This window comes from Buteo buteo, chromosome 3, assembly GCF_964188355.1.
Source record: "Buteo buteo chromosome 3, bButBut1.hap1.1, whole genome shotgun sequence".
Taxonomy (NCBI): Eukaryota; Metazoa; Chordata; class Aves; order Accipitriformes; family Accipitridae; genus Buteo; species Buteo buteo.
In genome coordinates, this window is record NC_134173.1 from 55169909 (window position 1) to 55183019 (window position 13111).

Genomic DNA, 13111 nt, shown 5'->3' on the forward strand with positions numbered 1-13111 from the left:
CCTAACACCAGTAAAGTTTCAGTTACATCATGTTCTAGTCTGATCCAAAACATTTAACATATAAAATAGCCAAATTAGAAGGGACCAGTCCAATGATATAAAGATGTGGTATCTTTAAAAATAGAATTTTTAAAGAGAGGTTAACCATTTTATTTGTCATTAGGGCTACCTTGCTCCACCTGTTATGACTCATAAAACTACACAAGGGATCTGTAAATTGGTGAAAAGGATCCAAAATAGGTCCTCGATATTTTAACACACATTTAACCTGGTTCCTCAAATGGCTGATCATTTTTAGCATAGCATTAAGAATAAAATCAAAATGAACACTCCACAAGTTTCTTGGGCGGAACTCTTCTTTCCCCCATGATTTTGTATAAAATGGCTTAACTTGAGTATAATTGCCGCTCTTCTTTAGACCTGACAAAAAGTATCAGCCTACAGAGTCAGGAATTGCCCAGACTAAGGAAACTTTGGCCAAAAACTATTGACAATCTGCTCACATAAACACTGTTGTAATGTATTGCCATATTAGGGACAGCCTTTGCAGGCTGCTCTACCTGCAGAACTGCCCCCAGTCCTGTATAATTTCACATGCAAAACTGGACCATAGTAAAGACAGACATTTTTTTCCAGAAACAATAATTAGGGTTGGTAATACATGTGAAGCAGAAATTTAGATGTGGTTAAGCTAGCTGTAGAAGTACACTTTTCCAAACCCAAAGGGCCAGACCCTTAGTGCTGTAATCAGGATGGCCTCTTCACTTTCAAAGGATACAGATTTACAGTGCCTGAGGATTTGGCATGACGCCATCTTTTTGCTTAAATTCTTCTAAGAATCCACTGCTATGGGATTTGACCCACCAAGTAAAAGTGACAAAGTGAATGCATGCACTTGCAGATAAAGGAGAAATGAGAAGGAGCTTTCATCCCTGTGCCCATTGCTGAGGGTTCAGGTGCATCTGTAGATCTGTACTGATTTGAATGCAAGGACTGCAAGAAAACCAACTGCAAAGAGTTCTAGACATGCCAAAAAAGAGGCAAAGTGTCTGCGTTCACAGCCTTCAATACTGGACAAGGAAGTTAGCAAGATATAGGGGAAAAATACATTGTATCCTTTAAAAAGGAATATTCATAGCCCTTTTTTGACTCCCATGTCATGGAAGTCCTGTGGTTTTCTGAATCTCAGTGGAATAGTGAAAATGTTATATTAGCCAATCTCCTAAAGGATCAACAGGAAAAAAATCACATTAAATTAACTTAGAGGTTATCAAATTAATACAAAAATCTTAAGCATGTGACATCATACTTCATTTATTCAATGCTTTATTCCTTTTGTAAAATACAAAGAATTTTCCTACCTGCCAGCTATATATTTTCCTATAAATATATTAGAATAAGTAATGGATTGAACGCAAAACCCTATCTGGAAATTTGGTCAGAGTTTGCATCTTGAAATTACTTACAATTGAACAAATCTGAACATACAAAATGCTTAGGAAATTCAGGTTAAGACTTTGGCCTCATTTATGACTTCCAAATCAGGGATTGTTCAGGCCTTGGGTTTTGGTGTGAATTCATCCCCAGATGAGAAGGCTTTGGTAAGCAATCTCAGAATAACTAGAGTGAAGCAAGAAACACAGAAAAGATGTAAGTCCAAGTGCTTTGTGTTGCTGCCCAAAGGCGTGGATACTGCTCTGATCTAAACGAGGGTCTTATGCAGCTGCTTGACAGAGTCGTATGATGGAAGAATACAATGCACTGGCTGGTCTTAAATGGAAAGGCTAAACTGCCTTAACCCCCATCATCACTTTCCACTAACATAAATCTTGTGTCTGACCCTAAAAGTTCACAGTAATGATAACTCCCTTTAAATAGATTCTAGTGTTAAAATATTGTACTTCCCATAATTGTATTAAATTTTGTAACTCTAAATAACTATTTTTTAAATCCAAAACTACAATATGTGTTTCTTTATTGCTTTTCTTTCCCAATTTATTTTACACTCCCGTGCTTATGTTTATAGTGAATAACCATATAAGTTCCTGGATGATTACCAGTACTCATCATTTTATTTATCCATCAGATTTCATTCTCACTGTAGTTTCTTTCTCTGGATGACTGAATATACACCTTAGAATGCATTTTCTTACTCTATCATAAAGCTGAGATAAAAATGCCTAACAAATTAAACAATGAGTAGCAGATACACAGCAATCCAGGTTTGCTCTTGTTTCTAACAGGAAGCAGGGAGAACACATACAGAATACTCTGGATGTCTCTTTCTGTAATAAATAGTAAAATATATATGATGATGTGTTGTGTGAATCTGATCCACATTCTCTTAGGAGTATATGGAATTACTATCTTATTGTGCCAAAGGTGAGCGCAGAATTTGGGAAGGCATCTCTTCCATAAGCAGACCTTGTAGATTGGATGCAGCTTGACTCTTTACTGTGTTCCAATGAAAACAAGAATAATTTTTTTGCAGCCTTAAAAGGCAAGCTTGAGAATGATACCAAATGTTGCAGCACATGTGTTGATTTGTTATGTTACATTTCAGCTGTTAGTTATGCTAATGGAACAGTTTCACATATTTCGTTTTGATGTATTTACTTTAATGGCTATGTGTATGTAGCTCTCTGCAATTGCCTGGTAACACTGATTGTACGATGTTCTGCTGTCACCACCAGGCCAGCACTGGAAACAAGATAAGAAAAGTAAAAAAAGACCTGAGCCTTATTTTTCAGCTATGCAACCACTGCAGGAAGAGTGTAAGCTGGTGTGAAATGAAAGCAAACTGAAAATCATCATGGACCATAATTAAGATTTAGCCTGCAACAAAACATATAGGAAAGTGAAGACACAGTCTAGATAAGGTTAATTTGCATGCCTGTTGTGAGCGGGGTCCCTAGTCACACATGGGCCTGGGCAGATATGGGAGACAGTCAGTTGCCCTCGGCCTCAGGCCATAAGTAGAGCTGGAGGAGAAAACAACTAAATAGGGTAGCAGTTCAAGTTAGCCAGTGTGTGTGGCAGGACAGAGGGAGGACTCTGTGCCTCAGCCTCTGCTTGGAGTTTCTGTACAAGTAACACTGATTCAGGTGAGAATTCTGGACAAATATGCAAAATTTTTTCATTTGCCCCAGTAAAACCTCCAAGTAGGAAAAGACGACAAATTCAAGGAAGTCCAGATGCTCAGTAACATAAGCCATACAAAGAGATTATTCTCCACTACTCTCTACAGATATTTGTTCCAACGACATGTGAAGTAGCTCTATTACAGCGTATATTGAAATATGCAGATGGGATATACTCCTACACAAGGTTTACAGAGGAAAAACAGACCAAAGTTTCACAAAGTGATTTTAAAAGTTGCTTGGAATTCTTCTAATGATATCACACTGCTTCAGCCTCCTTCCCTGGCACTATCGGACTATTCTGCAGTCAGTAACAGCTATCAGCACCCATGGCCTGTGGTGAACCTGTTGACTTTTGTTTTATTCCCTGACTTAAAGTGCATGCTCAATTAAGAATGCTCATTTATAGGAAATATCAGTTCCGCTTGACAGTACGTGAGGGTCTAAAGATCAAATGGGGGGGGGTGGGGGGGGGAATGATGACTGCGAAAAGATCATAATGATGCCCTGACAGTCAGAAAAAGAAAAACAGGACTGACAACTGAAAGGTCCATTTTCATGACTAAGGTCATTTTCTAAGGTCTGGACTGTGAGACCTGAAATTCTAACCCACGGGAGATGGAAGGAAAGCTACAGCACAATTATATGATTTATAAAACATATTATCTTTGATGTTAACACTAAGCAGACAGTTTCCAAATATGACACAGAGTAGCAAAGGGGAGATTAGGTAAACTGAGTATAATAGATAAACTGGGAACAGGCAGGAGAGTCTAGAAATCAAACTATGCATGTTTAACATTTAAATCAAGAAATTCCATGGAAAAAATCCAAAGAGCTTCTTTTATTGTCCACAACCCAGATTTACTTTGGTGTGGGTTGCCAAGATTTGGAAACTTTTCTACTTTCTATCTTCTTTTCAGTCTTTACACTGAATAAATGTATTTGTGAAGGGAATGAACAAATGTATTTGCAAAGGGAAAACACATTATTTACGACTTACTTGAGCTTGCTTGCATATTTTAAAAGGATGAAGAGTTTCTTGGTAGAAAAGCTGATGATAAGCCTGTAGGTCAAACCAAAAGTACACACTGTTCTTCCACAACTAGAGATGAGAAATATTGTAAGTTATTGCTACCCAAATATCACAGCTTTATAAAAGGTTGACTTTCCAATGCAAGTAATTATTTAGCTCCTTGGGGTCATCATAAATCAAGCTCAATTTAAAATGGATTTAATCTTCTGTTACATACTGGCAGAAGGACAACATATTTAATGGCATCGTCACTGTGATACTATATCTTTTATTGTATCCTTTATGCATAATTGGCCATTAAAATTGTTAACACTGTAGTTAACATTTGAAGAGTAACCACATTTCAGTGGCACAAAGCCAGTACTAAAGAAGAAATGCTGATAATGGACATGCAGAATTTGTGCCATGGTGAAATAGCATTTTGCAACAATAACCAAAACAATTAAATATTGTGTACTTGACATATGTTACTGGGACTATCATTACATTTTTATTACATGCATTTCTGAGGCACAGAGTCTTGGCCCCATTTCATCATAAATTCAAACAAACATCAAATGATCTTTCAGAAGGAGTCTAGATCTTTCCCCAAGTCCTCTGTTTTAATCATGTACTTATGGGGTTTGGATCTTAAAAATACCCTGAAACTCCCATCACTGGACAATAAAGGAAGTGTTCCAAAAAGATAGGGGCAAGGAACTTAGCTCCACAAACTGTAGCCTGCCAGACCTGGCATATGAGTGAAATAGGCTCCACAGTTGTAGACAAAACCTTAAGGAAATAATTTTCAAAGGAGTCTGGCACCTGCAAAGGCTAGAGGACATGTGGACAGGTGCCTATCTCTTATGAAAAAATAAGTTACTTTTATTTAGATTTCTATCTATACACATTTAACATTTTTAGCTGAAGGTATTCAGCTTTGGAAACATTGGCTCTTGCCTTCTGGTAGCCAAAGGCATTTCTAGCTACTGCTGCTGGATTCTGGTTTGTGCCAGCGGTGAAACAGATGTCCATCTTGATTGCATTCAAATCTCCCCTAAAGACTCAATTTTTCTGCAAAGCCACTAAACACTGACTCAGATTCACAACTTGTTCCAACCAATCCTCAATTTACACCCAGCAATGAATGATGGATCTGCTGACTGCAGAGAAGAAATAGTGTTATGTTTCTCAGAAATCCAAGAAGCTTCGTGGAAGCAGAAGAACGTTTTTAAAACATTGGAGATTTTGGACATCACTAACCCAACAAGTAAGGAGGCAGATTATCATGAGTAATAGCATAGCGGATTTTCCATCTTTTTTAAAAATGTTTTTGTGGGTTAAGACCTCATTTTTTCTGCCAAGTTAAAGGCTAGTTTTTAAAAATGATTTGTCTTTTTTTATCCCTGATGGTACAATCAGATTTCCAATAGGTTTGAGACAGTTAGGATCTGACAGCTTGGTTAAGACCTGTCATTAGTTTGAATATACACATGAACAGTTTATTGTTGTTGAGGGATTGAAGTCTCACAAGTAATAATTCATCCAGTCATCAATCTTTCTTTCTCCATTTTTTTTTTCAGTCTGGCTGCCCTCTATAACTTGGCATTCAGTCAATTGTGGACTAAATTATCACAGGGTAGGAAAATGCTCATACCTTATTCCCTGACTTCTCACAGAAGTGTGTGAAGTAGTAGCCTGCTCTGTTCTCCAAATAAAGAGACTGGAGCATGCTTTCCATTCTTGATCCCCCTAAGACAGCACTGCCAGCAGCACTTTTCCCCTGGACAAATAAAATATAGTTATACAGCAAGGAATAACAGGCTTTCATTATTTTCAAATGTCAGTACATTGCAATGAAGGACCATGCAGTGTGTTCAATTAGTATCTTCATCCCAAGAAACTAGACTCCATTTTCTACTACATATGCAATTGATCATAGTTCTCCATACCATTTTCCCACTAAGAATTCATGTCCAATGGAATAAGTCTGATGACTGAAGGCATGCAGAGTAGCAAAATGACCATAGCATCCTTTAGGTGGTTCCTCAATACTTGAAACAGAAAAACAAACCTGGCCTTAATTCTGTCATTAACTCTTTAGCTCTGAATCCAGGCAATTCCAATGATACTAAACCATATCACTTAGCTGTCAAAAGTTGTCTCAGCTCAGGCTACTGTGTTTTGAATTAAGAGAAGTTAACAGGCGGTTATTTGGTCAAGCCTCAAAACAATTAACTATCATGGAACAAAAGATATGTCTCCTACGGTTACACCACTGACATCAGCAACAAAAGCATGAGTATTTTAGGGGGCAAGAAATCCATGCTCTTTACTGTGGCTAGCTCCTGGAGCATTTGAGGAAAAATATGTTCATTTTGACAATGCTCACAGAGAAGCTAGAGGAGGTTACAAAGTAGTAAGTTAGCTTCTGATGATCACAAGGGAGAAACTTTGGCTGGCTTGCTGTCTCTGATAGCAGAAGTGGGAGCAGATGAGTATGGTGGCTGACAACCAGCTTCCTTCTAAACAGTAACAGGGATGGAGAAGGGCAGGAGGAAGCCAGACTTCTGAAGCAGAGTAGGAAGATCCCCCTCCCCAGTATTAATTTAAACTATGAATCCCTGCATTCCCCTTTGCATCATATTTGTGATGGCAAATTTTGGGGTCCTGCCTGTAGGTTCCAGTCTAGCCCTGTAAGTGTAAATGGATACTGTTTTCCTCCCTCAGCCAGAGGGAAACTCTGCATGATGAAGGTGTATAAAAACTAATAGTTAATGATTTGAACATTTCCTGAATATACATTTCTAACTACAAACATCCCCTGATTGCAAAGACTAGCCTTTTCTTCTGTCAAAATTAACAAAGAAGTAAAACGATTGCAATGAAGTCATAAACAAAATATGATTTTGATGTGAAAAGCAATCAATCATGTGCTGAAGTGATCAACAATGATGTGACCTGCATATGTAAACAGGCCCAGATTTCATAATATGTTTGGGGTTTTTTTCAGTTGTGAGGCCATGGGTATCAGTACCTCCGTGAAACCAGCAGGCTGTTTCGAGACCATTCCAAAAAAGTGAAAGGTTTTGGATATATTTTAAATTGCCAGATCTTGATATCTCATATGTTCAATTTGTCAGTATTTTCACAGTTATTGAGAAAAGGCTCTTCTGTGCAGCCTGTCCCTCCTGAGGTTTGCTGAATTGAGGGCCTGCTTAGCAGGCAATAATTCAACAAAGAAAAGAATGAAGTACAGAAGCAATAAAGAGGAATTGTACAAGTGAAGCATTTTCCTTTTATGAATTTTACTATTTTAATGACTTTCTAGGGCAGATTCAGTTTTCACTGTAAGTCTGATATACTTTCCCAGGCAACAATTCTGCTGAAGCATTTATCCAGTGAGTTTTCTATAATAGCCTACTGAACATATGGTCACCATGGAGAAGATCAACACTTTCTAGTGAAAATAAACCTCTATATGTGCCATGATTTCCTATCAAACAGGTGACAGATACCACACAGAAAATGCTGACATTCTAATTATACCTCTGCATAAGGCCTTGGCATTCATATAATCAAACCAATTTCTCCCCATCATTGACTACTTCCCCTTTAATACCACAGAATAAAGTGTTTTAACCCATGATTCAAGAGAACTAATATTTCCTACTAGTACTTACCAGGAGCAGCTCAGCATAGGTATACTTTCTATGACCCTGGTATTTTGAGTCTTTGGTGCCATCCAAAGCTAAGCAATGAATCATGTCTCTGCTCACTGACTTTGGCCTGGATTCACAAACAAACAGAATTTTCAATATAAATTTAAGAAAAAACTAGGACTGCTTATAAAATAGACAACTAAGAAGGGGCATGAGAGAGGTTGAATGACATAGTGAATAGTAGAGGAAAAAGTACATGGAGTTCAAATGTATAATAAATGTAAAAAATGTAGAGGAATTTTCATGTAGCCCTGTGGAAATCACTGGCACAGCGTATCTTTGAGGGCAAGTGCTTGAGACAGGTTAAAAGAATATGAATGTATGTAGAGAATACCAACTATTACACAAAAGACAGTAAAACACTTGTATTTGGAGAAATAAACCCTTTTGTGTTGTGGCACAAGTGAGAAACTGATCAGCCAGGGAGGAATTCTCCATGCACACAATCTGTACCATAACTGTGCTTCACTAAGCAGATTATTGTATTAAAGAAAAGTATTCACGAAAACAGTAGGATCTAAAAGCCTTTCATAAATATTTGAGGTATATTGGTGTGCAGGAAGATGTACAATGGACTTTTGTACTTACCACTTTCTACTGCTAGAAATGTCATCCCTTCGGGGGCTCTGACTTGATGGCAGGGTAGGTGATAATCCTGATGACCTCCTCAAAGAGAAATTTGGAGTAGCTAGTTTTAATAAAGTTGTTGGTGAGCTTGTTCTACTTTTCTAAAAGACATAACAGAAAAATAAGGCAATTTTGATTATTTTTCCAACTTCCTGTTATCTTAACATGTTCTCGTTAACTACTCAAAAACATTCAAGGGGGTTTTCACAACTATTTTTCCTTGTCAATCACAATATATAAAACCACAAATTGCAAATATCTTCTCTAAATATCTTGCAAGATTTTTCAGCACACCTTAATAACCACTATAGTTTAAAAACTACATCTTTAACAGGTAGAAATATGTTACATGCACTTTGTACAGAATTACAAAGGATGTCAGGTGAAGAGCATGTGAACATGTTTTGTGAATCTTTAGGAAGATTGCCTTAAGTAGCTCACTGTAAGACAGATACAATCACTCAGACTAGGAAAGAAAGGGGGCATTCTGCCACAGCATTGCTGACTTATTTTTAACAAAATCATGCTATGACTTCTTGGAGATGCCAGTTGCATTCAGAGTGCCCTCAGAAATTCACCCAGAGCTGCTGCTCTTTCTAAGCTCTTGCAAGCACAGTGAGGCTGGAAGATGCAAAAGTCCCAATTTCTCTCAGAAGAAAAAAGAAAAACCAGCAAGAAACAGTCCATCAGCTGATTCTGTGAGGTTCATGGGTGCCAGGTCATAGTTTTCTTCAAGTGCTGAACAAAACAGGGGCTGGAAACCCTGCAGAGTTAGGATTCTGTCTGCCTGACCTACAGCTAGTCCTGGGTCACTAGCACACCTTGTGAAGCCAGAACTGGTCTCTGTAAGAGGCAGCTGCTTCTGGCTCCCATTCCTGCTGTGATCAATAGGAATCTGGCTCCTGAACCCAGCTTCTTCTGAACAGGAAATCTGTCCCACTGTTTTTCCTCTGTTATCTCCATGAATTAGCTTTTTAAAAAATATAATTGTAGCCTAAAACTATCCAATTCAAAGTAACAGATCTCTGGCATAGCCCATCCAGTTCTTGACACTGGAACCACAGTCTCGATTCACATTCTCCAAGTACCTTCTGTCCTGAGGCTTAACACTGTGTTGCTGAAAACCTGCAGCTTTCATTGCAGTTACCTCTCAAATTCAGGCTTTCAAGGAAGAAGAGTCAAAACTGAACTGGCCACCTGCAAGCTACATGCTGTGAAAAGGTCTGTGTTGTGTGGCTCATGACCCTCTGTAGAAAGCAAAAATCTCATGTAACTGATTGAGGACTGTGGTGATAGAAAATGAGCTGAACTCTGCCCTTTTTTCAAACATGAGGGGTAGATTCAAGGTAACTGCAGTGAAGTTGTAAGAATTACTCTGAATTAATATAAGGCTGGTTGAAGGGCAGAATCTGCGCTGCTAGATCCTTAATTTTGCAGTTCTGAGAATTTTGAGCTAAAATATCTATCCAAAAGACTTATGAAATAGCCAGGATGTAACTGAGAAGATAATTTGACTCAATTTATATCAACCTGTTCCATATAGTAAAATTTTGTTGCATTTTTATACATAACCATCTGCAACAGACCACCTTTGCTAAATCTTGACTTCCTAACAACCAAGTACCATATTCTTGTTCTATTAAGTTCAAGGAGTTTGGGGGGGGGGGGGGGGGTTGATGGGACAAGGCTTTGTTTTTCAATGTTGTGATCCTACCTACCTGAGGAAGTGAAGGTGGTATCCTGGGTGTGCAAGACTTAAGTGTCAATGGTAGCAATGATACTATTTGTGGAAAAGGATCAATGTCCACCCTGGGTCTGTCTTGGCATGTGTGCCAGAGCTTCAGTTTTGCACTGGCAGTTTCTATTGCTGTTGAATGAGTGACACAAAATCTGGGACCCCTAGGAAAAAAAAAACTAGTAAGTAGAACTTTCCCAGAACATGATATACTAGGCTACTTGGCTGCCTTCCCCCTTCCCCCCCACCCCCGCCATGATGGCGTTTACTGTATCAAGATATGGTGCTATATGCACCTGGAATTAAAAAGCAGTTAGTGTTAAAGGTATGTTTAGACATTGCACTCTTCCAAATCTAAAACCAAGCTACACATAAATAAACTTAATTTGCAAATTCTGCACCATTATAGTAGCCTTTGTATGAGTCTGCAGTAGGATATGCCCCATCAATCCTGCAGCAAAGGATAGGAAAGGATTGTAGGTCAAAGGACATAGACCACAACTCTCACGAGGCTCCGCAGCAAAGTTCACAACTGCAGGTATTTGTTTATGCTTGCAATTTGTTCATCCCCCTTGGGGAGGTGAGAAGACCTTCAAAAATTTAGCTTATGTTTTGGAAACAAGTTAGAATTTTTATCCTCGCTTAAGCTGTCAATATGCAAAAGGCATTTTGTATGACAGACATTGAACAGTAAAGTCTCAGGGTCAAATTCCACATAGATGTATACACAGAGCATCCTCAGAAACTTGAGAAGGGCAATATGGGGAATAGGTTAGAACAGAATTAACCTGCTTTGCCTGGAGGGGTTTCTCTACCTTGCAGCCTAAAGTTTAGTTGAATGGTATCCAAGGCAGCTATACACAAAGTAGCTCAGATGCTCTGGCAGTAAAATAACAAGGACTCAGTAAGGCAGATTACCCGGCTTCCCAGCAGACTGCAGTGTAGTTTAGGCTCAACTAAAAATTCAGAGGCAACATCTGCTAGTATTTATGATGACACTGCTTCCCATAATTGCAATGGGATAAGTGAGATGAAATAAACCTAATACACTTATCAAAGAAAAGGGAAATTTGTTAAACAATAGAATCTTAGTTCATGTTCATTTTTTCATACCAGTAAAGAAGTAGAGGTTTCACTACTTCAGGCTGAATCTGTCTTAAATGCCTTATATTCCACTGATCTCCATGCAGTAGATCAAGTCTGAGTAACACTTCTGAACTGAGGAAATAGTCTCCACTGCTCAGCAGATACAGTTTTTTCATCTTACTGAGTTGCCTTGAGTCAACAAAAACAGTCAAATAAGCATGTATCAGATGCTGTACAGAACCAAGTACAGTTCATCCTACTGGCTAAACTGCTGTCATGCAACATGTTTTTAATTGCAAGTGGCAGAAGCCAAAACAATTTTTCTGCAAATTAGAGACAGGTTGTGTATAAGATAAAATGTACGGTGCCCTAGAATAGACAATCTGAATCCAGCAGAGCCTTTCATTAAAGCAGTTTGTCATACTGAATGCCCTACTTGTGAATTTAAGTTCTTTTATTCTTTTTTTTTTCTTTCTGTCGCCATCTGTTTTTCAAATCTCTCTCTAACAAAGCCTTAATACTACAGTGATTCTGACTTCATGTAAGCTTTGCAAACATGACTCTGCAAAAAGAGTTTTATAAGGTTCAGCAGAGTCATTCCTGACTTACCTTGTCAGGACACTCATGATTACTTTAATCGTGTCTGTTCTATTCAAACATTACAATTTATTCTGAAATCTCAAAACGTGCATTGGTCTAGCTGTGTTACAAGTATTAAAACAATGGGAATAACTGTTAAATAATAGGAAGTACCTTTGCTGCCTTGTTGTGTCCTTAAGAGCCTTTAGTCTTTCAATATCCATCCAGAGCCACCAGTACCTCTCCCCAAGTGTTCCTTTAATGAACTTCTTGAATCTTTCAAACTCGTGTCTGGTGCCGGTGTCATAAGTCCTGTGACTAATACACCAGGCAGCCCTACTGTCTGCCCCATCACTTTCAGAACTTGATCTTAAGCTTACTTCTTCAGTATCTCGTTCTCTTACGTCTCCCTTGGAGTCCAAGACAGTAAATGGAGAAGAACTTTGGGGAAAGAGTGACTCCGCAGTACCATGGGCAAATTCATTATTTGCTAACTCGTGTATAAACACTTCAGGCTGTTTGTGGAAATCCACATCATTCTCAATGTCAGCAGCTGGCTGGTGGGACCATTCTGAAATGGGTTCCTCCATTACAGATGGAGTATAAGCTGGTATGAATTCTTCCGGTGTCTGAAAATTTGTGCTTTCCTGTCCATTTTCTTCTTTTGCTGCACTGTCCTGTTTTGGGTCTAGATAAACTCTTAACTGAGCGTAGGAAGGAGGTTCAGCAACGGCCACAGAAGAACCCTCCTCAGCCTCTCTGGATCTCTCCCTAATAATGTCGGCTTTTGCTGATGTTATCCATGAAGGAGAAAGGAAACTCTGTGGGTGGCATTCCTTAGACAGGGAACCTGCTTCTGCATTAAATCAGAAAAGATCATTGAACACCCTTTTGTTTCAGGACTGTTCTCTTGCATATCAACATTTTCAAGTTAAAAAATGCAACATACGTATATTATGCTGCTGCAGAACAATCAGACCCTGTCATGCTGCAGAGCAGGGAATAGCAGAGGTGCTTCTGCTGTTGCTATCTGGCTAGAAACTCAGCCGCATGACTCAGAAACTCATTCCCTGTTGAATTCCAGCAGAGCAGCAGAGTTCAGGAACAACTCCCTCTAGAGCCAATTCTCTTGTTTACTCAGCTGAGCATCCCAGCTCTTTAGTGCTTGTTAAACCACCTTGTTGTGCTGCAAGGCCTGGTTTCTTCC

At 38.8% G+C, this 13111-nt stretch overlaps 1 protein-coding gene across 1 annotated transcript in view; it reads right to left on the bottom strand.

Annotated features, from left to right (window-relative positions):
• RGS22 (regulator of G protein signaling 22) overlaps positions 1-13111 on the bottom strand; it is a 63632-nt gene that overhangs the window by 29127 nt on the left and 21394 nt on the right. Inside the window, exons 8-14 of the mRNA XM_075024373.1 lie at positions 12079-12760; positions 11353-11514; positions 10223-10403; positions 8466-8605; positions 7839-7944; positions 5813-5938; positions 4144-4245 (exon numbers count right to left, since the gene is read on the bottom strand). Of these exons, the coding sequence (XP_074880474.1) occupies positions 4144-4245; positions 5813-5938; positions 7839-7944; positions 8466-8605; positions 10223-10403; positions 11353-11514; positions 12079-12760 (1499 nt within the window). The remainder of the gene's footprint in view (positions 1-4143; positions 4246-5812; positions 5939-7838; positions 7945-8465; positions 8606-10222; positions 10404-11352; positions 11515-12078; positions 12761-13111) is intronic.